The sequence below is a fragment of the Brachionichthys hirsutus genome, chromosome 9, assembly GCF_040956055.1.
Source record: "Brachionichthys hirsutus isolate HB-005 chromosome 9, CSIRO-AGI_Bhir_v1, whole genome shotgun sequence".
In the NCBI taxonomy this organism is placed as follows: Eukaryota; Metazoa; Chordata; class Actinopteri; order Lophiiformes; family Brachionichthyidae; genus Brachionichthys; species Brachionichthys hirsutus.
This window is the reverse complement of record NC_090905.1, coordinates 11,290,147-11,316,016: the sequence shown is the minus strand read 5'-3', so window position 1 is coordinate 11,316,016 and position 25,870 is coordinate 11,290,147. Positions and strand designations below refer to the sequence as shown.

At 43.2% G+C, this 25,870-nt stretch overlaps 2 protein-coding genes across 2 annotated transcripts; one reads left to right on the top strand and one right to left on the bottom strand.

The window, feature by feature from the left end:
- The first annotated feature begins 3,111 nt into the window (after positions 1 to 3,111).
- On the top strand, positions 3,112 to 19,948 carry si:ch1073-396h14.1 (disintegrin and metalloproteinase domain-containing protein 10). Its single transcript, XM_068743764.1, has 15 exons — positions 3,112 to 3,250; positions 4,176 to 4,314; positions 4,531 to 4,649; positions 4,773 to 4,928; positions 6,986 to 7,062; positions 8,267 to 8,389; positions 10,864 to 10,956; positions 11,179 to 11,347; positions 14,327 to 14,490; positions 16,610 to 16,781; positions 16,900 to 17,044; positions 17,175 to 17,358; positions 18,101 to 18,200; positions 18,478 to 18,698; positions 19,507 to 19,948. The coding sequence occupies exons 1-15, from the start codon at positions 3,178 to 3,180 to the stop codon at positions 19,615 to 19,617; spliced, it is 2,046 nt and encodes a 681-aa protein (XP_068599865.1). The 5' UTR covers positions 3,112 to 3,177; the 3' UTR covers positions 19,618 to 19,948.
- A 1,582-nt stretch (positions 19,949 to 21,530) lies between these two features.
- Positions 21,531 to 25,377, bottom strand: LOC137899191 (lipoprotein lipase). Its single transcript, XM_068743211.1, has 10 exons — positions 25,275 to 25,377; positions 24,313 to 24,509; positions 23,762 to 23,941; positions 23,576 to 23,687; positions 23,249 to 23,482; positions 22,578 to 22,820; positions 22,370 to 22,490; positions 21,951 to 22,169; positions 21,750 to 21,851; positions 21,531 to 21,665 (listed from the first exon to the last, which is right to left on the bottom strand). The coding sequence occupies exons 1-10, from the start codon at positions 25,375 to 25,377 to the stop codon at positions 21,644 to 21,646; spliced, it is 1,533 nt and encodes a 510-aa protein (XP_068599312.1). The 3' UTR covers positions 21,531 to 21,643.
- Between the last annotated feature and the right edge of the window lie 493 nt (positions 25,378 to 25,870).

Here is a 25,870-nt window from a genome sequence, read left to right as displayed (position 1 = left end):
TGTGTCACACCCATTCTCCCTTTGTCTCTGGTAAAACTGTGGCTGGTTTCCCCTTGTCCTTCTTCCCGTCCCTTCTCTTCCTGGCTGTGTGTGCAGCTCCATCTGCTGGACTTGTCTTCCATCACAAATGTCTCAGCTTCTTTATGTTATGAGTAGAATTCATCCATCCACCCGTTTCCTTAACCACTTTAGCCGTAGCCGGGTTGCTCCAGACTGACCGTTGTTTTGGTCAGTCTGGATGAGTGTGTTCTGTTCAGGGAGGATGTTGTGTAGAAGATGAAAATCATTTTTCCATTAAAGAAAAAGGGCTTGTAGACAATACTCACTACAATTGCTAGCTTGATTTGGGTATTTTACTGTGAGACTGCACATTGTGATTTCTTTTTTTTTTTTTTTTACAGTCAGTTTATGGTTGTCTGCTCTTAAATGCATGCACTCGTCTCACATGTTGTTTTCTGCTGTAATCCTCTTAATGCTCTGCATTCCAAGAGGCGTTGCTTACCAGATGTGTTTTAATAATTGTTCCAATCTTTGTTGATAGTCTCTGTAGTTTCTCTCTAATCTTCTGTCCAACAGACATCCGTTGTTTTCATGACCTTGTCGCCAAGGTAGAAAGAAAAATGTCATCTTAAACAAGATGGGGGGGCAGGCATCTAAAATCTGCTTGGCTCCTCAGTCTGGTAAGATACTGACTGATTTGTGAGAATGCATTATCTACTAATATTATTACAGGCTCAATTAATAATAATTAATCAATAAGTGTAACGTTGATTCCAAGTGAGTTCTGTCTGTGACCGCTAATGTCATCATTCAAAAGAGAAATACAATCTAAGATGTAATGATATAATTAAATGTGAATAAGTAACCTTCATTCGTCGTAGCTTTCTCTAGGTGGAAGCATTGCATTGTAAGTGGACTGACGGCTGCAGCATAAATCTGACACTCGGCGCTCCTGAATCAGAGACTGTCCTGTGTGAGGTTTACTGATATAAAATAAAAGTGTCCTCAAATTATTAAAAATGTGTTTGTTTTTTTTATTTTGCTGTTTCAAGGAATTATTTCTGTACTTATATTTAACCATGAATTACAGGGATGCATTATAGATAATAAAAAATAAAAATATTTTTCAATCTTTTGATAAGATTAATATTTGACACATTTTTTTCTGTATTCTTTGACTGCGTAATTATTTATTCGTATTCATTTATTTATTTTATTTATTGTTTATTGTTTATTTATTTGTATTTGTTGGGTCTTGATTTGGAACGAATGGATGAACAATCCAATGACTGATCAACAATGATGGGCATTGATCTACTGAGTCTCCAGGTGAATGTATCAGACGCATCAACAAAGGCACAGAGATGAATGGACGCTTGCCAATCTACTCATGTAAGATCTGTGTCGGTGTCTTGGCATACAATACTCTCATTATGCAGCGGGACACACACTGATTCTGTGCAGCACCCAGGCATGTGGAAAGACTGTGGCCTTTTGTGAAGTGGGTCAGGCCCTTGAAGGGGTTAACATTTGGGTGTGTAAGCATAATGATATGATTTGATAATTCCCATAGCCCCAGAGAAACCTGAAAAAGGGCCCGCATTTCCAATTATCCCATGATCCTTGGACTGGCCCCAAAGACCAGACGTTTGTGGATCAGATTGGATGTCATTTGTGGTGTTGGTTTGAATTAGCCTCAAAGGCTGCAAGAAATTCTCAAACATTTATGTCAAGCAATTGAACGAAGAAAAAAAGGTCACATACTGCAGACCCCAAAAGGGAAAATCAACTTTAATCCCTGAATGTAAAAGACACTTCCAGAGCTACAAGGATCAGTTACAGCAAAGCTTCCTTTTCTTTTCTATTCACCGAGATATATGGAAAAGATTCCAGAGGCTAAATGCTCATAGTCATAGGTCTTGGAAATGTGCTCAGCAGAGGCAGAGCAACTTTGAATCTGAAATGAGACACCGAGAAAGAATCACATTACAAAAGAAAAACAAACTGCTTCCATCACCTCAATGCCTTGAGTCAACATCCCAGAGTAACCTCTCCAGACTTCAGATTACTAGAGAAGTAACATTTACACAAGTGGGAGGAGGAACATACCGTATGTGCAGGTGTTCTATGTTCATTTGCAACCTTGACATGTTTATGAAGCCTCAGATCCAGGTTAACCTGCAGAACCTCCTTTAAAGAGCAGCAAGTCATTAAAGAGTTTTGAACTGTGTATACTGAGGCACAGAATGAGGGACACATGGGGGAGTTCAGTTACACTTCCTTTTGAGTGTTCAGATATTTGTGCGTGCCCTCGTGGGTGTGTGCATTCTGTGGCGTCACCGCTCGGTATACGGGTGATCCCATTCTGGCCAATCGGAGCGGAGCAGGAGATTTCTTGGGGAGGTGGCCACAGATTATTATAGGACGGGGGGGGTTAAACTCTTAAACAGGCTGTCAAACATTGACCTGTGGGAGCGAGTGTAGTGTAGCGTCCCACAGTAGACCAGGAATGGACACGACCCAGCTCAGACATGAGGAGGCCTGAGCTGGATCATCCAATCGTATGCATCCAAATCAGGGCACTAATCCCTTTAAATCAAAATAAATTCTCAAATCCCATTAAAAACTTAAAAAGATTCAACATTGTTGCAAAAAAAATAAAAAAATAAAACTATCACACTTTGGTTAGAGTTCAAAAAGTGCCCCTGACACAATTTGACTCACTTCCTTCAGATATTTGGAATCTAATTGAGCACAAGGGTCCATAATATCACCTGCGTCAGTTTGGAATTCGACATTTATTATCGACGCCAATGTTAATGCGATGTCTTTTTAATGCTGCAAGCTGGGAAGTTATAGCAGCGACGGCACCATCGCCACTGCAGTAGGCAATCCTCCTCCAGCTTCATCTCGAATCCCTCCTTACCCTTTTGCAGAAAACCCGTGCTTTGCTCGCAAACAAGTCTGAATATGCCTCTCCGCTGAGTCTAGTGGTCGAATCTCAGTGTTGAGTTCTGGCTTGAACGTCCTAGCGTCTCATTCCAATGAGGGAAGGGAAGACCACACATTCAAGGCTGGTGAAGTGAGCGGTGAACACAGAACAGGATGAGAAATGGGAAGAAAAAAGACGAAAGAAAAAACTGTGAAATATAAGGGAAACGCACCAATCAGAAGAGCATGGTGCTTCAAAACTCCTGGCTGCTGCTGCTTCTGCTGCTGCTGCTGCTCGACCGCTGTGAAGGGATTACAGGTAGAGGAATGTGAAGATTAAAGTGTGTGTTTACTCACACTGCACATGTGGGCTTCTTTACACAGCTCATTTACTGTATGTAGTTTGTCTGCCTGTTGTGTGTGTTGCGTGTTGTTTGTTGTGTGTTGTGTGGTGCGGCATCTTTTGGGCTGACATGTCTCAGCCTGTCAGGAATGCTGCAAACTCCTCATGGCCTCATGCAAAACCTACCGGCGACTTAAACGAACCGTTTGGCTTTATTTTGTTTTTTATTATTATTGGTGATTAATGATGTACACCCATTTATAAGGGTGGAGGTTAGCGTACCGACACCTCTCTGAGCAAAGCACAAGCCTCTCTCCTCTGTCTGTTAGCCAGAGCTTTCACAAACAGCACTCGGTGCAGATATATTAATCACACAGTGGGTAAGGCTACTGGTCAATAAAGGTGCTGTTTTTCCCATATTGTGAATCAATACTGTGTGTTTTAGATGAACTAATGGAAGAATCATCAGTTAACCTTGCATATTTATTTTAATGGCACAAATGAATACCACTCTCTGTTTTGTATTTTTTTTCCTCCATATTTTATGTCTATTATTGATTATCTAAATTAAAAAAAATTAAAAAACATTACCGGTAATTGACATTTTAGTGTGATGTTTCTCACTCGCACACACTTGTAGAAGTCAAATACCGGTGGATAGTTTTGTCTTATAAAACACCTGTGTTTGTTATTTTCTTGGTTATACAACAAAAGAAGAGGAAGAATAAAGAAATAGGTGAATAAGAGAAAAGTTTTATCATTTTCTTAAATCTCTCTTACACTTTGGTTTCACTCTCTGCAGCTTCATCTATTCCAAGTCATCCTCAGAAAGAAGTCATCATGTCTGAACTGTAGACACTGTTAATTATGATCACTATAATAATAATGATTGTTTCTCCAGGGGCTGTGAGTGACATCAGTCCATACATCAGGCATTATGAGACTGTGTCGTTCGACAGGGAGGATCTTCACAGGAAGCATCTGAGAGCCAGAAGAGCTGACGATCACACACTGCAGCTGGACTTCACGGCTTTCAACAGGTGATTCCAAAATGGCTCATAAAGTTGAAGTTTGATAAAACTTACATAGTCTGGCTAAATATACTACATTTTGTTTGAACACGCTCTTTTTCTGTTATAGAACATGATAATTTGGCCATACTTTTCTGCCGTTGACAGACATTCTGTGTGTTACACTGCACTTCAGAGATTTGAACAATTCTTTGAGATATTTTTTTTGGATTTTGTTTCCTTCAGAACTTTCCATCTGTGTCTGAAACCTGACACAACAGTATTTACAGAACATTTCATGATTGTCAAGGAAAATGTTTCCACATCAGCCGACCTTTCCCATATATATTCAGGAACACTAGAGGGTAGGTATATCTCGTAAAACTGGGAATGCTGTACTTTGTATCTCACTTCTGTATTTCTCTGGCCTACAATCCAGATCCTTTATCATTATCTACCTGACGTGTTCTCATCACCGACTCTTGCAGGTGAATTTGGTTCAATCTGCCACGGCTCTGTGCTGCAGGGTCAGTTTGAAGGAACCATCCACACAAACAACGGGACTTATTACGTAGATCCGGTGCATAGATACACCAGCAGTGCAGGAGATCGCCACTCTATAATCTATCATGAGGACGATATCGGTAAGACTATCAGACATTTTCCACTTAAGCAAAAAAAAAACACTGGAAGCTAACGGGTCATCCGTACGCTGAACCTTCAATAGCCATAATGTAACATAATGTTCCTATGAAGAGGCCCAAAAACAGGCTGAATGAAGATGACATGACTCTTCAAAGGGGAAATGGGAGCTATGGACGGTATGATGGCGCATGGGGAGGATGGGATACGCTCCAATGGGGAGGACGGGATACGCTCCAGTGGCAGCAGGATATAGATTTCTAAATGGAAATGAAGACGGAGCATTTAAAGGAAGTTCCTCCTGCAGAAACCATTTCTGAGTTGGCTTGCATTGCATCCTGTGGATGGCTTATGATTTAGACAGATGGAAATCGCTGCTGAAATTTCTCAAAATATTTTGTGTAACAATGTGTATGGGCATCTGTGTTCCTGTTTCTGTGGCTGCATGAGAAAATGAAGGAGGCAGAGATTTACTGGAAGCACGCAGATCCAGCCAACAGCCCCCCCCCCCCCCATTCTTCTTCATTTCCTCCAGACCCTTTCAGAATTTAGGCTTAGAGAGGGTTAGGGTTAGATTTTATTCAAGTATTTATTTATTCACAGACCTACAAAACTGTGAAAGATTTGTCAAACAATAATAATAATCTATATCTATCTATCTATCTATCTATCTATCTATCTATCTATCTATCTATCTATCTATCTAAGGCCACTTTGGCTATCACCTTCCCCATCTGCTCCAGCTGTTCCTTCCACTTCTGGTTAATGAATCATGGTCTTGTTACAGTGAGCTGGGAACGCTGCATCACAAATGCTTCCTCTGCTCCTATTCATATAACAGTATTAACAAAACAAAACACACATGCCTTATAGTCAAAAGATTTGAGAGACTCAGCTAGACTTTAGTCTGAAGTGAAATATGACACTCACTAATTGTTATACTTTTCTAAATGTGTATGGTTAATGTGAAATCGTAGCACATTGATCTCACTTTGATGAAATGCAGACAAATATTTTCTTTGATTTTTCATTTCCAAAGACTTAAAGATTGACACGCTGCAACGTTCAGCGTCCAGAAACACAAATATCCGGGACAGAAGCAGAGCAAGGACACGAGAAAGTAAAAAAGTCTGGAAATAATTCCGTCAGTGTGTTGACGCCTCCACATCCATCTCCATCAACCCACCCCCACTCAACCCATGTGCAAAATGAATCGGTGGTTTGTGATTGGCTAAAATAAATTTTTCAGATGGCGTGATCAATCATGTGTTGCTTTTCTGTCAATGCTATCAGAGTGAGGGTTTAAGAAACTAGTTTGAAACAATGCTCAAATCAGAAGGCGATAGTGTTACAGCTTGTAAAACAAATCCTTACTTGTTCACTCGTCATTTCTTTTTCTTTCCCTGCAAGATTTTCAACGAGTCATAAGAAAAAGTGTGATAAACCTTCCAACTATTCGTCCTAATCTGAAGATAGTTTGCCACCTTGGGATAAGATTTTCCTTTCACACCACTGAACAATCAATGTCTAACAATCACAATCAATGGGATTTCATGCAGCTGTTGAGTGAAATACAGCCGGATTATCTTTGATTTGTCTCAAACTTGGAGACCTTAAATCTCCGTCTGCCAAATATTCCACATACCGGTAGTCTGTTAAAGCAGAAAGGTTTTCTGGGAAATTCTGAATCCCCTCTCTAAACATTGGTTCAGATTAAGCATGCACACACAACACATCATATTTGCAATCCTTTGACTATAATGTGAAGTTCAGACTGCAGATGTGTCAGATAGGTTTGTTAGAACAAATATGCAGAACCAAAGAACGGGATTAATTTACTGTGGTTGGACAACACTGCTTTATTTGGAACTCTGCATGCCCTCATGCAGTCACAAAAACGTTCTTGAAAGTTTACTAACTCGGAGCACCTTATTGCTGACAGTGTCACATAGATTTGACTTAAGAACAGCGGTGTCTGAGAAAAAAAAGAGTTGGCGTATCAATGAATGTGTAGCTGTGCCTTTTCACCATTTCAGTGTTTGTGCTTGCTTTTGTGTAGAACTCCCATCCATGAAGACTGGCAGGGTTGGATTCTGTGGCCTGGACCTCCTCGCTCAGAGCCTCAAACCCGATGAGGTAGGACAGCCCAGACATGGCATCAGCGAATAAGCACTTAAAGACGCTCCTTTTCCTGTCTTTACCTCCAATAAGTTGGAAAACATTTTTTTAGAGTTTGAAATCCTCTCATTTTTTGTCCTAAACTGAGAAACTTTTCTTTCCTCTAATATTGACTGTACATCTATACACCATGTTTATGGATAATAGTCAACAGAAAAGATTTGGTTACACTGAACCTGCCTCTGACAATGTACTTGTAGAGACATATCTGTGATGACCTCATCCAATTGATCCAAAGTGAATTTATCCTTGTTTAACTAACCCGCCTCTATTTAAAGACACAAAGATGAAGATGACATCACAGCTGGAGCAACGTGACTGGGATCATTGCATTTGATGCAGGTCAATCCACTGAACAAGTCACCAGAACAATAATTTAATATTACCTGTACCCTGGCTTTCCAAGTGAAACGACTCAGAATCAGGGCAGATACATCATCCTGCTTCACCTCAGTTACCGGTTCTGATCGGCCCATAATCGGCCTGTATGCACCAGATCACTAAGAAGCTGCTTTAAGCCTGATGGAATATCTACTGAATGTGTAAATTGTTAAAAACTTTCAAATGGAAAATAGTCACAGCGCTGTAACTGTTTTGTTTTGGTTAAATTAAAATGAACATTGAGAGATAATTAAGAGCTTAAAATAGATTTGTAGTTTCATGAGACCCAAATTATGCAAGCCAATTTTCAAATAAACAGCGTAGTGCATTTTAGCATCCCTTAGGAATATTCTAGTCGCTCCAACAGGCCAAAATGTACCAGATGACCTTTGCTGTTACACAAACCGATTCATAAACCAGATGTGACGGAAAAGACGTCTGCCACATCCGTATGGCTGATCTCCCCCCAGGGTGCATTTGGGTGGTTCCCTAATGTCTATCGTCAACAATGGTTGTTGGATTCAATGCAGAACCATTTTTAAGAAACAATCCTGCTGATGAGGATCATTTCCACGTTGGCTAACGACAACCTGAAAAAATGTTGCCAGTTGTGTTGCTTTGACTCAATGTCAGCTCAAGGTTAAACTAGCGCCGTGTTCTCCTCGGATTCAGGTGGGCAGGTTTAGCATGTTATATAATGATTCAAATTTACCCCCCAAATGTTTTTCTCTTCGAACTCTTTTCATCTGTATTTTTTGTGTTCCTTCTATTTCCTCCACAGGGGGCGCCAGTGAGTCGGCTGAGGAGAACAGTGGATGAGTCAAAGACCACCTGCCTGCTCCACTTCCACGTGGATCACCTCTACTACAAGAAGTTCAAGTCTGTTGAGGCTGTTGTTGCTCAGGTGACAAGTTCAAAGATGTCTCTCTGTTTTTTTTACTTTCACTTATTTGAGATTTATCTTCATATTGTTTATCTTCAAACAGATGGGGCACCGATAACTCGGAGGGGGGGAGGAATGTAACCGGATGATTGGGGTTAATTGGGCAGGCAGGTGTGGGAGGGAGCACCTGTGGCCCGTTTACCACTGATTGGGGGGGCGGCGTATATAGGTGCTTCCCCTCCCTCGTTCCGGTGTCCTCATTTTGTGTTTTCCCCGTCTCGAAGGCAGGTTGGCCGTACAGACTGTCACTGCCGTGTCTCTCCTTTTCTTTTGTTAGTTTTGTTTTTAGAGTGTAAATAAATGTTTTGAATTCCTAATGCCGTGCTGGTCATCACTGTGAGCGGACCTGCGGGTGGGGAAACCCGCTAAAGCGAGCTGGGGGACCAAAAGGAAAAACTATATCTTTAGGGGCAGGTCCTAAAGTGGCGTTGTTGGCGACCATCGATTAGCCCCATATTCACCACGTCACACAGACAAAAAAAATAAACACACAAACACCATCAAAAACACAAACTCCTTGGTGGAGGTTGAACAAGCAAAAGTAAATGAAAGCGAGATAGTTATCAGACTCGACACAGATGCCTGCAGCTGTCATGGCATCTAGAACATGGTGGCAGTATGGATGTGGTTGAGAACCTTCTCTCTGAAAGCATGGTGGCTCACCGATTGCAGCCTTTCCCATTACAGGACCACAATCCACAGACACAGAGAGTGTGTCTGTGGATATTAACCAAGAAGCATGCTTAATAATACCCACCTAGCATGTGAGTGAAAGGTCTTTCATCCCAGCTGCTGCTCTGACATGTAATCTTAAATTCCTGTTCCCAAATGAACCGAAAGGCGTTTAAGCAAGTTCACCTTGAAAAGGGAAAACTAAAAAACTAAACTGTCAGAGGTCACTTAAGATACAACCCTAATCCCGAGTTTAGCCACACACTGTCTGGGAATCTGTTCTGGAAGCCTGAACGCATTTGCTTCTCTAACTTCATTTGATTAAAAGCATTGAACATGATTTATTTATTCATTTTAATTGTATATGTTATGTGAAACTACAAGAGAGCAGATGTTTGATCCTATTAGATGATTTCAGGTCCACGTTCTGAGCATCAGATCCAGGTTCACTTCAAAAGGTCACACCTTCGTTCATGTCTTTTCCGTTGAGAAATTAGTTTCTAATTGATTTTTTGTGTGTGTGGTCAAAGTGAGGTCGGTCATGCAAGTCTGTTGGCTGTTTTTGTGGCCGTGCCGTTATTTTCTTTGGCTGCCCTCCTGCTATTTGTCCTTTCATCGCGTCATCTCAGATTCTTTCCACCTTAAATACACACGCTTGTTGTGTTTTCTGGTTCAGATCCAGACCTTTGTTGCACATGGTGAGAAAAAATACAGTAAGTGATGCCGTAATGAGATCTTTGAGGGTAAAGAGACAAAACGCTGTTGTCAATCACTACTGACCGGGTTTCCCCTTCTCCTTCATGTCAATATTTACATTTATGAATTTTCCCAGAGGCTTCCAGTGTACATTTTATCCTCTGCTGTACAGACCCAGACCGCTGCACATGACTGGTTTTGCACATGTCTTTCTGAATCGCCAGCTTTGCCACCCACACTGAAAATATCCTGTGGATTACCAGACTTTACAGATTACCTCACATGATTCAATTACGACAGAATAAAGTATATTTTCAGGATATTAAGGACAAAATGCTGAATTTACTATGAATACTGTTTTGTGACTGTATTTTAATATCTGCTTGCGCATGCCTCTACGGAGGCCCAGAGATCACTACAGCCTGAGAGAAAATATTCTCCCCAGTTTTACAAGATGTAAGTAGCGTGCAAGCGCAGAAAAATTAGCAGCTAGAAATAAAGAATTTAAGAAAGATTTTGTCATCTAAGCCAATGACGGCATCCTTAAGATGAAGCGAGGGTCGTTTCCTGATGGGACTCCGTCCACGCTGTTTAGAGCAGGGATGAAGTATGTAAATATAATAATTACTATTAGTCATTCTTGCAAATAATTGCTCACTGAAAGCCCACAAAGGAACTGAACATAATGAAGAGTATGAGTTTGTGATAAGCACAGGTATGAGCTGCAAATACCAATAACAAATATCAGGAGCTAATGGTTATGACATCGTCTGAGCCAGGCGCCATGGCAACATTGAGCCGCTGGTCAGCTTCATTGGTTCATTGTCCCATGGACACGGATAACTTACAGTTCCATTAAATGTTTTTGCAACTTTCAAGATTCAAGATACTTTATTGTCATTATGCGAGCATAATAAAATCGTGAGAAGGCCCACGGCTTAAGGCACACATCATACAACCATTTCTTATGGTTGTGTTTTCACGGTCAGCAGCAGCGTGCGATGCTCTGTCGTTACGGGTTGTCTTATTGGCTGTTTTATCGCCCCAATGTGTTTTTCCCATCTCAGGTCGCCTCCTACTTGCAAGCCGTGAATGACATCTATGACAAGGTGGACTTTGATGGAATAAAGCTGATCAGCTTTAAAGTGAAATCCCTCAATGTAAGATCTGACCTCAGACAACATGCTTGTCTCAAATCTTTCAATGATAAAGGCAGATGATAACTCTGCCATGCCTCCCTCAGTACGAGATGGAGTCTGATACGGATGTGTCTTCCTCTACCAATGAGAAACTGGGACAGTCTCTCAGCTGCAAAATGATTTGAAATAGTTGAAATGCCAAGCTAGCTTTCATAATGTGCACCTGGATCTGTCTCTTTTCAGGTGATGAGCGGGGAGGACAAGGATGATCCTCTGCATCCTCTGTACCTTGGGCCTGAGAAACTGTTGAGTGTGTACTCTGAGAAAAGGTGGGGCAACTTCTGCTTGTCCTACCTGCTCACCAACCGAGACTACAGCGGAGTGCTGGGGCTCGCCTGGGAGGGCAAAGCAGGTCACTGTGACACATACGTGCAACTCTGTGCTGCCAAATATTACTTCATGTCAAAGCCGTGTAGAAAATGTACAAGGCATCTAGGTTGGAATATTTTTAAAAATATTAAAATTGAGTAAAGAATTAAAAGCCTTTTAACAACGGAAAGAAAAGTATTAAAGTTTAGTGTGAGAACATGCACTTCTTAAACAGAAACATCAACCCCACTATATGTTGAAACGCATGATAACAGGGTGAAGTAATGTTTTCCTGCTCCGCCTCTCTGTGTGCATCTCTGTGGGAATCTGTGTTGATCTATCATCCGCTCCACTCCCTGCCCTTCGTAGCCCCCCACCTCCCCAAGGGCTCAACACTCAGTGATCAGCGTGCAACATAAGCCCAAAGGAGGTGAAGCAGGGTGATGGATTTTGCTCATCCACACCCACGTTAAAAATGTCAAGAAGTTATGCACAGAGAAAAATGCATTCCTGGTGCAAATGCACGCTAGCGTCTAGTTCATCAGTAGGGATGAGGAAGCTGCAAGAAGTCAGGATCACTGCAGCCCTGTTACGCAAAAGACGAGTGAACCCCACAACACTGTGGCGTTTATATGCAAAAATCAACAGCAAATGTCATTAAATCAAGATAGCATTTCAACCAATATCACATATCATCATTACAAACAAACAGAGCGGTAAATAAAGCATGAAGCGATACTTTTCATGTTTCTTCTCCTCTATAATTCATTTATGTTCTTGTGAACTTAATTGATAGTTTTTCTTTTAAAAGCTGATTTAATTTATCACAAACGCATCATCACAAATGGTCAGAAACTCACAAGCTAGCGAACCTCCCAATAACAATAAATGATTTCCTATATTCTGTAAAATGAATGGAAAAATAATGCTTTTACATTTTAAATGTTGAAAAACATAATTTTGCAAGAATGTTTTTTTTTAAAGTCACATTCAGTGACTAATCTTAATGACATGTGCCTCAGGTCCAGTGACAGTCTCCCTGTGGGCGCTTTATTTTTGTTGCAGTGTTGTACGTCCAGGCTGGAGGTCCATGCGGCTTCTATTTTCCATGACGTTGTCTGATTCTCACCATTTGATTGGATACAATGAGGGGTGTGAGTGGCACACCAACACAATGACATGTGATTAGGGAGAAAGAAAACTCTCTCTCGCACAAACACACACACACACATACTGGAATTAGTGACATTGTTGTGACACTTCAAAGTCATGTGACGGTCCTGAAGAATGAGAACACCGGGATAATGTTCGACCTGCAGAAACAGACTCATGCTGAGTATCTCCATAAGCCACTTGCCCCAGTTTATTAGTGGTCTTGGGTAATAGATGGTTTTAAATCAAGGGATTATAAACTCACAGACCCCAATAACAGAATTAGCAGACAAACACAGGCTCGGGAAAATTGTGTGTGTGTGTGTGTGTGTGTGTGTACCTGTTTGTTTGTCTATGATGTTTATTTGGTATTACATAATTTCAGAGTAACTGTGTGCGTATGTCTCGGGGTGTGTGTGTCCTTGTCCCCTCCTGATGTGTATACAAATGATCCGGAGTCAGTTTGTTTGTCCTGGATGTTTTTGTCCAGCAGCTAATAATAGGAGTCTTTCATTACCGGCTCCTCTCTGTGGCGACGATGATGAGGAGGAAGGGGCAAATTTTGCCGCCCACGCTGTGCTTGTCCTGCCAGAAACCTCAGTGTTGGGTGCCAAAGTAAACTCTTTCTAGGAAACCCAGCTCCTTGAAAAGGCCATCGGGGGGGTGCATTATAGGTGAAAAGCAGGGAACGTGGGAGAACTGCATTCAAAATTCTTGTCTGACACCGCTTGGGGAGTCTTTCCTGGCAGTTTTAGGTTCTGCTCTCTGCCCTGTATTTACTGAGGAGCCCCAGCCTTCTCCTCAAGGGTGATGCTTAATGGTTACAGCTACGCTTTCTCATGGCCAGGAAAAGAAAATCCGCCCTGTGATCAAATTCGGGTTCTGCACTCTTCGCCACACATATGATGGCTTGCCTTTGCTGTTGCCTTATTGTTTCCACAACAGCAAAGATAGGAGACACTTTTTTTTTGTTTTTCAACCTTTAACTGTCCCTTTCCTGTGCGTCACACGCACACCCACCGTGTAACAAAAACATGCCGGCGAGAGATCCAGATGCCCGCGGCTGGTTCCCACTATCCTCAGTGAGATCCATCCAACTCAGATTCCTCTGAAACGTGTGCGTGGTACGATTAACAGATGTGAACCTCACCCGCTATACGCCTCAAAACACTCCTGCTGGACGCCGCTGTGTAACAAGTGTTGCATAAATCACGTGTGTAGATGTGAAACGCTGAGATCTCATACGTGATCCATGCATGGATGAATAGAGGGAACCAGTGGGGGGAGAAAGACAGACCACAGGGAAATATGGAACTAACAGCTAGCAGCTTTTAACCTGTTTACCGGAGCCCGAGATGACACATATTTTAGAGGTGGTCTCATTCAAGTACTTGAAGTCTGGTTTTTCACAAAATGCATGAGCGGAACACCTCATCACGGGTGCTTAGTTTGACCAATCGGAACAGTTTGTCTAAAACTAGCCCTCTGGCTGGACAGCTGAAATGTGATGCCGCGACCCGGCCCTCCACCCTTGTGGATCTCTCCAGCTGTTTGTAGTGGTGGGAACGGCTTTGAAGTATGTGAGCTGAGCGGATCTGTTGGTCCCAGACCCGGGGCTTCAGGTCCGTCCTGCTTCAGTAGCACGCTGGTGTCAGTTTAAGGTATTTCCAGGAGAACAGGGTCCGTTATGCAACCACACCATCCTGCACAGTGACAGGGACGTCTGAGCCTGAGGTTGGCTAAGTTAATGAAGTTATGTGGAATGATGATGCATCGACTTAAATAAATCTGTTAAAATCAATCTAATTTTCTACTGCTTTTGGCATTGGTACGGTAAAAATTTATTGTATATGACGTGTCTTTACTTCAGGCAACTGGGGAGGAATCTGTTCACAGCCGACGGCCCTGCGTAACGGCCGGACCGCTACCCTGAACACGGGTCTGGTCACCATCCAGAACTACGGACAGTTCCTGCCTCCTCGGCACATCCAGCTGACCCTTGCCCACGAACTCGGCCACAGCCTGGGGTCTCCGGTCAGTCGCCATCACCGTTTCCACAAAATAAAACACCTGAAGAAGGGGTATTCAAAACTGACTCTGGAAAATAAAACAATAATGATGCCAGAGAACGTGGAACACCTTTAATCCCATGACCCTTCTTTACATGTTTAGGATACAAGATGCAATTTGAACTGGGACTAGAACATATGATCTGTGAAGGATTCACTTATGTGGACATTAAAGAACCAGGCGCTTATTGAAAGGCCTTTTATAGAGATCGTCAATCTGGTTGGAAGACCTAAAAAAAAGAGAGCAGGAGGTTCTCTGATTTCTCTCTTGGTTTCTCCTCACAATCGTTCTCTGCTGATTCAGGTTCTTAAATTTATTTAGCTACAGTTCTGAGGAACTTTCACATTGCCTTTTTTTGGTACTAAATGCAACTGCATTTACATTAAAATATAAGATGAGTTTATCAAATGCAATCCGGTTAGCTTGAAGCTCCTGGTATTTTTGGTTTTGCGGCTCCTGGAAAGCACAGCGTGGTTGAATTACATTTGCATCTTGCATGGGTTGTTGTTTGTGTGTCGTGATTGGTTCTCTAAACTTATCAAATAGATTAAGAATTATGTTTTAAAAGGTTCAAGGCCAAAAGAGGTTAAAGTTCATGTTTTTAAAAAAAAGGGAAAATCCTAAAGCTTAAAACTGATTTTTTTTTTTTTTTTTTTTTTACTTAGAATCCGTGGCGTGAATTAGGACTTGAAGGGAACGGGCTTTCACCACTGTATCCACACAAACACATCCAAGTGTGATGGCCGTCACCTTTCTCCCACTGCCAAAACTCCAGTAGTGCCCCTCAGCCCCTTTTCACTCTTCTATTCACACTTCCACAGACCCCCGGTCCTCCTGTCAGGCAGATTAGCTCCACAATGTCAGACCCTGCAAACTGCTGCTGGTCCTCCTGCTTCGTGTCCCGACTCCTCTGACAAGCGTGTCTCATTGTTTCCAGGCAGGACAGACTGGAAGAAGCACATGAAGCGGTGACCTTGGGCTGCACCTGACCTTTGTTTTCAGACAGAGCGGGGTGGGCTGCTTTAGCTTGTAGAACTGCAGTTCTCTGTCACCCATGCAGACACACAGCAGCTGTCGGGCCTGCGGTGGACCAGTTAGCTGCTCTAACCTTCCCTCTGTTCACTTCTGAATTTATTGCAAACTACGATTGTTTCTGTTTTCCTCTGTGAAGATGTCCTAACACGCGCTGCATATCAATGAAAAGGTTAAACTATCTATTTTGCATTTGGCAAGTCACTCATCCATGTTCTAATTTTGGAGAGCATCTGCCTCCGGCCTATTTCCCTCTGTAAATTAAAACATGGATGTCCTTGGCATGTTTCTTTTCCTGTCATGGACAGTGGCCGCCTAATTTAGAGAATTTAGAAGTGGCACATTTTATATGATTTAAAAACCCCATCAGAGATTAATAACAACTAGACAGCGGTCAGAGAGACCATCGTGCCACCTTCATAGTAATGTGGAATTTCCTGTTAAAATTAAGGTGACATTAAAAGTTAAAATAAAGAACCGCTGCACTGACAGGCGCAGTCAAGAAAAATAAAATATACCAACCTAATAAATAAAGAGCAGATGCAGCAATAGTCTCACCAACACCATGTTTCCTCTGCATATTTACATATTAATTTCCAGTCATAGATCAAGAGTTTTGACCTCCAGGTAATATTTGGGAAATACGGCGCTCTGTTCTGTTCTTGGTGTCCCACAGGGTGAGCAAAACATTGCTCCTCCGTTTCAGGGCTCTCAGCCTTTCGGGAAATCTTTTGACTACATGAAGGATTTGTTTCCTTTTTTTAATAATGTAACGCATATAAAACTGCCTGCTCACTAGTAGTCTGTGATATCACTTTTGTGAAACCGTTTTTACTATCAGCAATGGTTTACAATACCAACCGACTGAGATCAGCCACAAGGTTCCTCCTATTCCCGCTATCTGTGAGGAGCAGAGCAACCGCTGGTGCAGCCGTTTTCTCTGATTAAAGCTACGAAATATCCAAACAATTCTCCATTAACTCAATGTGAGGATACATAATTGATAAAGTATTTCAATATTTCTGCTATTTTGTTGTTGTTTATTTTTCAGCATGACGAGGGCTCAAACTGCGGGAGCCTCGGTTCCGCTGGTGGCAAAGGCAGGTACCTGATGTTCCCTCATGCAACGGACGAAGTGCGCGAAAACAACGAGAAGCTCTCGCCCTGCAGCGTCAAGCAGATTAGCAAAATCCTCAAGCTGAAGAAGGATGATTGCTTTGTGGGTGAGTAAGTGAAAATGGCGTCCACCTGCGTGTCGCTGTGCAGAATCGAGGCTGAATGTCTGACCTTTGCATTAAGTCTTTATACTTCTAACGTGTATTGACATTTGTTCATGTCCAGTCAGTGATCTGCCCATCTGTGGAAACCAGATAGTGGAAGAAGGTGAGGAGTGTGACGTCGGCCACAACGACACAGACCTCTGCTGCTTCAGCGCCAAGCAGGCCGCGGGAGTCCAGTGTCACCTCAAGCCCGATAAAGCTTGCAGGCATGACGCGCACAAACACACACTTCATCTGAGCCAGCAGAGAGTTTCCATTCTACACATCTTCATTCTTGTACAGTAGCTTTCCTGTTTGTTGCCGCGACTCTACATGTATGATCTTTTTGTCCACCAGCCCCAGTCAGGGCCTGTGTTGCCATCATGATTGTGATTTTAAGCCGGCTGGTCAAACCTGTGACGAGGAGACGGACTGTCAGAGGGAGAGCGTCTGTTCGGGCCTCTCTCCGTTCTGCCCCGAGCCAAGCAGCAAGGAGAACCTGACAGTCTGCAATCAGGGCACACGCGTTTGCCTGAATGGGGTGAGGCAGCCGCAGCCATTAGGTCATTGCCCAATAAGCAAAAGAGTGTGGCATTGCTTTAAAGCAGGCCATTATGCATGTTGAGTTCATTCTCAACCTGGAAAAACAACTCACCACCGAGTCCAGTTTTAGGCTGGTCTTCATCAGCAGAGGGAGAGGGTGTCAGTGAACTTTAGTTTATTCTGAATGAGGTAAAGATGAGATGTAATAATTCATTTGTCAGAAACTCTTTAGAGTCTGCAGTAAGAGTTTGTGATTGAGCGACATCTGCCCCAGCAGCAGCAAAATAAATACTCTGACACTGACCCTGACACTGGTGGTGGTGGTGGCTGATGGCTCTGCATAGACCGATGGTGCCACAGACCTGAAGGCAGAGAGGGAAACACTTTAAAAGCATAACAGGCGAAACAATGATGGGGTATACTGGGGTGTTTGAGTGCATTGGGGTATTCGATAGATTTGACCATCTTATCAGAACAGCTGATTTCCCAATTTTCGAGCAAATCTCAGCAGTGTCAAGAGCCTGTTAAGGACTTAACATGTAAAAAACAAATTCATGCAACAATAGACAAAATCGTTTCAATCATTTTAACACGCCTTTCAAGGTTCTTTAGATATTTTGTGGGCCAAGAGGTTTTTTCCTCAGCTTTATTTAGAACCAGCTGGTTGTTTTACTTTTTGTATCGTCTCTTGTGTTCTTCTACCTGTTCTTTAAAAGGCGTGTATCTGGTTGCCTCTGCAGGTCTGCACTGGCTCCGTGTGCTTGAAGCACCTCCTGCAGCCCTGCGACTGTCCGGGAGACTCCATGAAGGAGAAATGCCACATGTGCTGCCAGCAGCCTGGTAACCAAAGGCCTGTGTGTCCACTCCTCCTGAGGAACGCGTTTACACTTCAAGTCTCAGCTCCTCAGCTTGTGTCAATTTGCGCAGCGTGAGGTTGCACACATGCATGATTGATATTTATGGGACAAACTCAGACGTTCCACCATGTCGGATGGTGTTTACACACTACCACACTGTACAAAGTATGACATTCGGCGATATTAAGGAACTTAACAGCAGGCCCAAGAAGTTCAAAATCCAAAAAGTACTACAACACATGTCTCTGTGTCCACGTCAGATAAGCCTGAGACGTGTGCCAGCACCACGTCCTCGGTGCTCTCTCGTCACTTCCAGAGAAAGGCGCTGCCTTTGGGCGGGGGGTCACCATGTTCGGGGAACCGGGGATACTGCGACAAATTCCACGTGTGTCGTCTGCTGGATGCCGACGGTCCGATCGCCAGACTGAAAAATGCGTTTCTCCACCTGGATGAATTTGATGACGTGGGCGAGTGGATGAAGGTGATGCTTTCGTGTTGTACATGAGAGTGTATGTATAAAGTTATAGAGGACATTACAGTAAACTAAAATAGATGCCCAAATGGGATGCAAAAATTAATTTGGGTTAATTAAAGTAGCTAAAATACATGTTGTTGATTTTTTTAAATGTAATCATTGAAAACAATTCGGCTGTGCAAAAGTAGGTTTGGGATAAACCTTTCTTGGGAAACCATTTAATTATTTTACACAATCATTAAGATAGCTTAAGAACAATGGTTTTCAAACACCCAACAGAATACTGTGAGGTCAGATACAAAGCGAATCTTAGAGGTGGTGGTGGATGTCGAGGGTTACTTGCCTTAGCAACGGCTGAGGATGTTGCCTGTGCAGATGTTTTCCTCGGGTCTCGCTTGTTCAAACTTCCTGTATGATTCGTCTTCCTGTCTTGCCATTCAGATATTTAAATCTCACCTGTTTTCAAGGTTAAACTTCTAATGACAGGAATGGAAAATCAGGAAGGAGTGTCTGGGCTGAGCAGCATCTCATTGGTCAGCCATCTGTTTCACTGGAAACAGAAATGACCCCCCCCCCCCCCCGATCAGGAGCCATTGTCTTGTTTCCACAATGCCCATGTTGTAGACTCGCTGTCTCTCACGGCAATAACCTGTTTACATTGTCGCCGATAAATCAGAGCGTGCCAACATTTTTACAACGTGTATTTACAGTACGGTTTCCTGCAGTTGCAAACTATAGCCTACCCTGACCCTGACCTGTTAGCGGCAGTCCAGCTCATAGTTAAGGCTTTTTTATTTCCGTGGACCCCCTGCAGGCTCATTGGTGGGCCATCCTGTTGGCTATCCTGACCCTGTCTGGAGTGATGGGCTGCACCGTCTTCGTCTGTGGACGCCCGCTGGACAGCGGTGACCCTGGGCCACCGTGATGCTTCAGCTGATTGCTGGTTTTTCCTTTTATTCCGGGATTTTAAAGTGTCATTGATTATCTTAGTCAGATAAAAAAAACAAAATTCATCTGGCCTGCGATGACACCTTTCTCAGTAGGTCTTGTTCTGTTTTTTTGAAGTCTTTGAACGTCATCACAGGTGAAACCGAGCATAAGTTGGAACTTGGCGGTCATCTTGGCAGGAAGTTTATATTTTATTGAGTGTTCAAAAAGAATAAAAAATGCAAATGTTTAATTGATGGAATCACATTGGACATAAATGATTCACAGTGGTGTAAAGTTACTCAGGTACTTTACGTTTACTTCATGAATTCCATTGTAAGTAGCATTCTATGTCTACTCATTCTACTCTAATTATTCTTGATGCAACTTATAATTTTTCCGTTACTACTAATACCCACTGAATTGAATTTTGATAAACATTTATTTTAATAGAAATATGAACATTCACTGTAATAAAACAATAGTATATATATATATACTGTATATACTTGTAATGTAGTATTCTTAAGTTTTTCAATATGTACTTTTACTCAGATAAAGGAGTTGAATAGTTCTTCCACCACCAATGATTTGAATAAAAAAAAAAAAGTGGATTCTAATTTTTATCTACTGGGTCACCTTGACTCGGACAAAGAAAACTATGTCTCCACTACAAGGACATAAAAAAGAAAACACAGCTGATGTGTTTGATTAAACAGGTTTTCAGTGTACGTAGTTTAAATATCTTGAACAAACACATATTTTAAGGCGATAAAGCTGCACGTTAAAGTCAGATGAGGAGAAAAGAAATGCAAAACTTTTAACTGTAAATAAAATGTCAGGCTCATCTGACCTCAGAGAAGATAGTTTTAGGTTTATTAAAGAATTTATATAATACAGTGAATATGTACAGATATTTACAAAAGACTATAGAAATGTACGTATTAAAGATTCAATCAGCCCTGAAGTACAACTATACAGCAGTGTTCTTCAAAATCTGTCCTGATATTTACATAAAAATGTACAAATAGTTTCGCAAACTCGTCTCGTTTGTGCAAAAGTACCATTTCCACATTGTTTAAAGTGGGAATGATGTCACAATGATTACAGTACCGATCTCCAAAGAACCATGGTTGAGACATTCACAGAACCAAATAAATAAATAAAATAGCGGGTCATTCTGAGTCATTACATGCACAGAGAAAATTACATTCTGAGAAGAATCGTGATAAAAGGAGTGTGACGGCACAAGAAAGGGAGGATAATGCTATTAACTGCTTCCTGATGTGCCTCGTTCCTTTCAGCACACTTTAGTTAGTTTAGTAGAACCACGGTCGACTGACGGTCTTAAGGTAACAGATATTAAACACCAGATAGCAAGTCGAGGAGATAATGACGCAAAAGTATTTGAAACAGTAACTTTTGCATTTTTCAGTAAAAAAAAAAAACCAACAATAAAACAAACAGATGTGAAAGACAGCGACAAAGCATGAAGGAAAGGCATTTAGCACAAGCTTTCGTCAGACGACTGCTTACAGTAAGGCACTCTGATGCAGGGCCCACAGCCACAGGCAGTGCTGAGAGCCTCAGTGGTGAATGCTCCCTTAGTTTAGATGCCACATTCAGGTAAATAAGGAATACTTTAATGCATAAAACCCTTAATAAATGCATTTTATGAACAGGAAGAACTTGTGGTTTTACCCTCTTTTAGAGTCTGCAGACACCAAGAGGACAGAACTCTCCTTAGTGGTTGTTATAAATAGGACATTTGAGGTACTTTACACGGTAAGTCATCAGTACCTCCAGAACTAGTCAGGTAAATTCAATCAGTTGTACTTCTCAGTATGTCAGACTCTGAGGTGATTTTACATCCGTCTCATTGGATGAGAAAATGCATCATCGTCAACTGAGCTCTTTACAAAATATTTCACAGCATCTACGCACGCGTTTGACGTGAAACAAAATAAGTTCCAGGTGTACAGATTAGTCACTCAGTGCAGGAATTGCCAGTCTTTTGTTCAGAGTTAGTGGCTCTCCAAAGTCATCCTGCAGAGAAAACGCTGTTGTTACTCGTCAGCTCTGACAGTATATGCAACAGTAGCTGGAGAAAGTCGCACGACCGTAACTCACCTTTTGGATTTCCAGTTTGCCCTCCATGCATCCTTGCATCTCACAAACGTGATCTCTCGTGCTAAGCTCTGCGATTCAGAGGCTTTTACGCAGAACACCGTCCTGAGATTGACCAAACACAATCCATCGGTACGAGCAACAGTCATCCACAGAAATCATCCCAATGTGCCATATGTCTGAGACATTTTAATCCTGCCATACTTCCGTTGCGTCTCGCCTGCCCGGATGCGGATTTTGTGAACCTCCACGTTGGCGCTTTCGGAGTCGCCGTGCCACCAGGAAGACACCATCTTCAGTATGCCGGAGGACGTCCAGCCATTTGTCTCCTCCCATTTAAACGTCAGCATCAAGAGATCGCCGACATCCTTCTCGGTCACGAGCAGGAAGGAATGAGTCTGATTTGTCGCAATTTTCTCCTTCCTGTCAGACACGGTTAGAGAGAGGGATATTAGCGAGGAGGAGCGGTCATGTCACGATGCGAGCGCATGAAGCAAACACCAAACTTTGCTAATGATAACTGCCTCAGGTTGTCTTCTCTGCCTACTGGTACAGCTGCTGGTACAAAAAAAGACTCGTAGAGCTCACAAGTCTCATTTCACTTTGACTGCACATCCACTTACAGTTGGAGCTCCAGGTTCTCGGCCTCTCCTCTTGTTCCATAGAGCGACACAGCGAGTAAAGGCTCCACCTCTGGATGGTTCATTTTACTGGAGAAGCGGATCTTCAGCTGGTAGTGATAAACTGCGAGGAAGAGCGGCCTGTTCAAGACCGTTCAGAAGAGCTGCGCGCGTGATGAAACTCAGACGGAGATGTTCCGCGTCCACTGACCTCTGAAAGGCATGGCGGCGCGCGTTTTGGTGTACATCTGAGCGCTGCGCGCCTTGCGCACCTTGCCGATGTCGTATCCCACCGTGTTGCAGCGGCTCTTGTGACAGCTGAGACACATGCCCCGGTCAAACGTGTCACTGCTGCCACATCTGTAGGCTTTGGCCACTTCCTGCTCGTTCAGCAGGGAGTCGATGAACAGGTGGACCGAGCGCTCGTGCTCGCACTTCACTGCATCGCTGATCGCTGGAGCAGAAAGAGAGAGGCCATGAAAGTAATGACAGAGTTACGTCACCGGGTCACTCCAGATGCATTTCTCTGACTCGTTTTATGGTCCTCAGATCAAACGAAACAAGACAGATTGATGACAAACAGGAAGTAGCAACAGTAAAGCTGCTTTACTGATAATCGATTATAGATAATAACAGAATATAACACTTGGATTTCCTGATCTAAGAAATCAGAACACTGGTATGACAGAACTGTTGTATTTCAGAACAATAAACGTGATTCAGGAAACGCAATTTAAGCGACACACTGTTCAGAGTTCGAAATAAGAAAAGAGAAATTTAAAGACAACACGTAACGACACAAGAATGGGGAAAATGTTCTGTTTCCATTTCATTAGAACAAAACCTTTCACATTTTACAGTTGTGTTTGAACTCATTCTTACCAAAGATCCCAAAGTGAGCGATCTTCTCCAGGGCCCCCCTGAGGTTGCAGCCTGGCTGGAAGTTGCCTCCGTTGGGGTAAATGTCCACGTGACCAACAGGCTGCTGGATCCCGATGCTGAGACCCAGGGACCCCCGGGTGAAGGTGTGGAGGACGTCCACAAAGTGAGCATCATCGGGGGAGAGTCGCCTGTGGGCATGCAGCCCCTCAAAGTCAGGCCCAGCTGGGTCCAGGCCTGCAGGCAGAGTCCAGAGATCAGCCAATCAGCTCACAGAGAGAGTGTGGTATGCATTTAAAATAAATGATATCCTTTTGTTTTTGTATTTACCGGTTATTCTTCCAACTTTATTGCTTGCATGGCTTCCGGCAAATCCTGCCACATGAGCCCCGAGGCTGTATCCGATCAGGTGAAGGTTCTCAAGAGGCACGTTGGCGGTTTCCTTTAAAAGGCGTTCATGAAACGTTGAACGAATGTTTTGACAAGTCTTAAATGACAGTAAAAGTGAGCCCCGACCTCGATCCAGTCGATGAAGCGAGCGATCTCCTGCCCCACCGCTTTGGTGTTCTGGGCCGCCACCACATAGTGGTTCTGGGCCGAGTTGAGCCAGTCCACCACCACGACGTTGGCCGTCTGCTCGCGCTCGTACAGTGCAGACACCAGCTTAGCCACCCAGCTTTCAAACATGCCACTCAGCTGAACGGGCAAGTCGGCAAACGGCAGTCAGGCAAGTGTAATAGCAATAAAAAACTCAAATTTATTCAAATGACAGACATTCAGGAAGAATTAGCTCAATGAAGTTTTATATATTCATGTAGAAAGATCCCCTCCAGTTGTGGTTTCCAGCTGTTCTTTCACACTGAACCTTCAGCATATTGTGTCTTTATCAATAAATCTCTGAATGTGAATGCAAAAACATTTACACTGGAATCTGGGGAAATAATGACAGACTTCTAGTCCCTGTTGATTTTATCAAAACCAGAGGAATGCCAGCAAACCAAGCCTGTGGGTGTGTAAAAGATGGGGGGGGGGGCAGGTCAATGCATGCTGAAACACCCCCCACTCACCGTCCACCCGTGGATCACAAGGAATGTTTTGGCGGTTCTGTTGAACATGCAGGTTGCCAGGGAGTCAGGTTGTCCAGGAACGATGTAGCACCGGTCGTCGTCGGGGTGGGACGGTTTCCTGAGGGAGAATTTGGCGACGGTTTGATTGACGCCGTCCGTCTGGATGAACAGGTCTCTCAGCGGATCAAGGAAGTTTCCTCAAAGGGGAGAAAGTTACTTCACTTATTTAGTTTGAATAACTATGCTGCAAGGCAGGAAACTCCTCTGTGTCATCTGGTGCGGATGTGCAAATGAGATCTGGAGTGGTGATGCCTGACTGGCTCCAGGAAGCTCTGGCCCCTCAGGGCCCCCCCAGGGCCCCTCTGTAATCGAGCTCCATCTGAGACCAGACCTGTCGTCCGGGGTTATGGAGGTTCACGCGGTCAGATGGAGCTCCATAGAAACAGCAGAGACTCTCTCACAGCTTTGTTCCTGCCTCCCCACTGGCCATAATCTGCTTTGCTGCTCAGTCAGCTGACTCAACTCAACTTTTAGAGCTGGGGGGTGGGAAGGTGGATTCAGGAACCTCACACACACACTTTTTTTTTTTGCCGTTTAGGCGCCTTAATATAACCAGAATTAGTCATCGAGAGTAAAATTCACGGTAAGATCATTTACGATCCTGAGAAATTCACCATTCGCGCTCAAGTCAGATGAAAACGTGAATCTTGTCTCTCCGTTGAAAAAAAAGTTGGCAAAAAAAAAAAAAAAAAACGTTTTCATCTCACAAATGCAATTTTATTATGATCGTTAAAATTCAAGACAATGTGAAAAAAAAAAACAACAACAACAACAACTACTACACACTTCACCGTTTTCGGGGCGCTTCCTGCCTGCACCCATTGATTCCTTGAAGTCTTCCAGATTTGCACAAAATCGAGCTGATGCGTGACACTGAAAGAAAAATGAAAGTGGAAACTCACCGAAAGTGGAACCGGCGAGTTTCTCCTCTTCCGAGGAGGTGGCGGCGCGCACGGCTGCGTGCAGCGCCAGGACGTAAAGAAACGCCACTCGCCGCGGCGTCATTTCTGTTGCAGCTGTTTCCTTTAAGGCTGAATGTCCTTCACGAACACTCGAACCCACCGGATCTCACGAGGAGGAGGGCTGTGTGTGTGTGTGTGTGTGTGTGTGTGCGTGCGCGTGTTCTCTCGCAGATTCACGTCAGTGCGTCCGGTTGCGCGCGTAAAGAGCGCAGATATTCTGAACCACCTTGAACAGTCTGGGTCTTAAATAGCACCTCCGACCAGCGATTGGCTGCTGACTCCGGGCGGGGAACGGGGAAATGTGTTCAAGTGAATCATTAGTTTGTTTTATGGGGAGCGTTTATGACATAGTATAACCTACTAATAAATGTACAGGGGAGTGCATTAATACTACTACTGCACTATGCTTAATTCAATCGATGGCTGATTGATTACTTGATCAGATTTGTGGGTGATCCATTCAAAGGCAGCTCAGTTTCCAGCAGTGTTGTCTTTTAAAGCTTTAATTCCTGCAGTGACAGTTTGGCCCTCAAAGC

Coding starts and splice junctions, on each gene's coding strand:
- si:ch1073-396h14.1 (XM_068743764.1), top strand. CDS start 3,178: ATGGTGCTTCAAAACTCCTGGCTGCTGCTGCTTCTGCTGCTGCTGCTG. Junction 14,491..16,609: donor GCCACAGCCTGGGGTCTCCG/GTCAGTCGCCAT, acceptor TTTATTTTTCAG/CATGACGAGGGCTCAAACTG. Junction 16,782..16,899: donor GAAGGATGATTGCTTTGTGG/GTGAGTAAGTGA, acceptor GTTCATGTCCAG/TCAGTGATCTGCCCATCTGT.
- LOC137899191 (XM_068743211.1), bottom strand. CDS start 25,377: ATGACGCCGCGGCGAGTGGCGTTTCTTTACGTCCTGGCGCTGCACGCA. Junction 23,942..24,312: donor TTGTGATCCACGGGTGGACG/GTGAGTGGGGGG, acceptor TTGCCCGTTCAG/CTGAGTGGCATGTTTGAAAG. Junction 22,821..23,248: donor CGCTCACTTTGGGATCTTTG/GTAAGAATGAGT, acceptor TTTCTGCTCCAG/CGATCAGCGATGCAGTGAAG.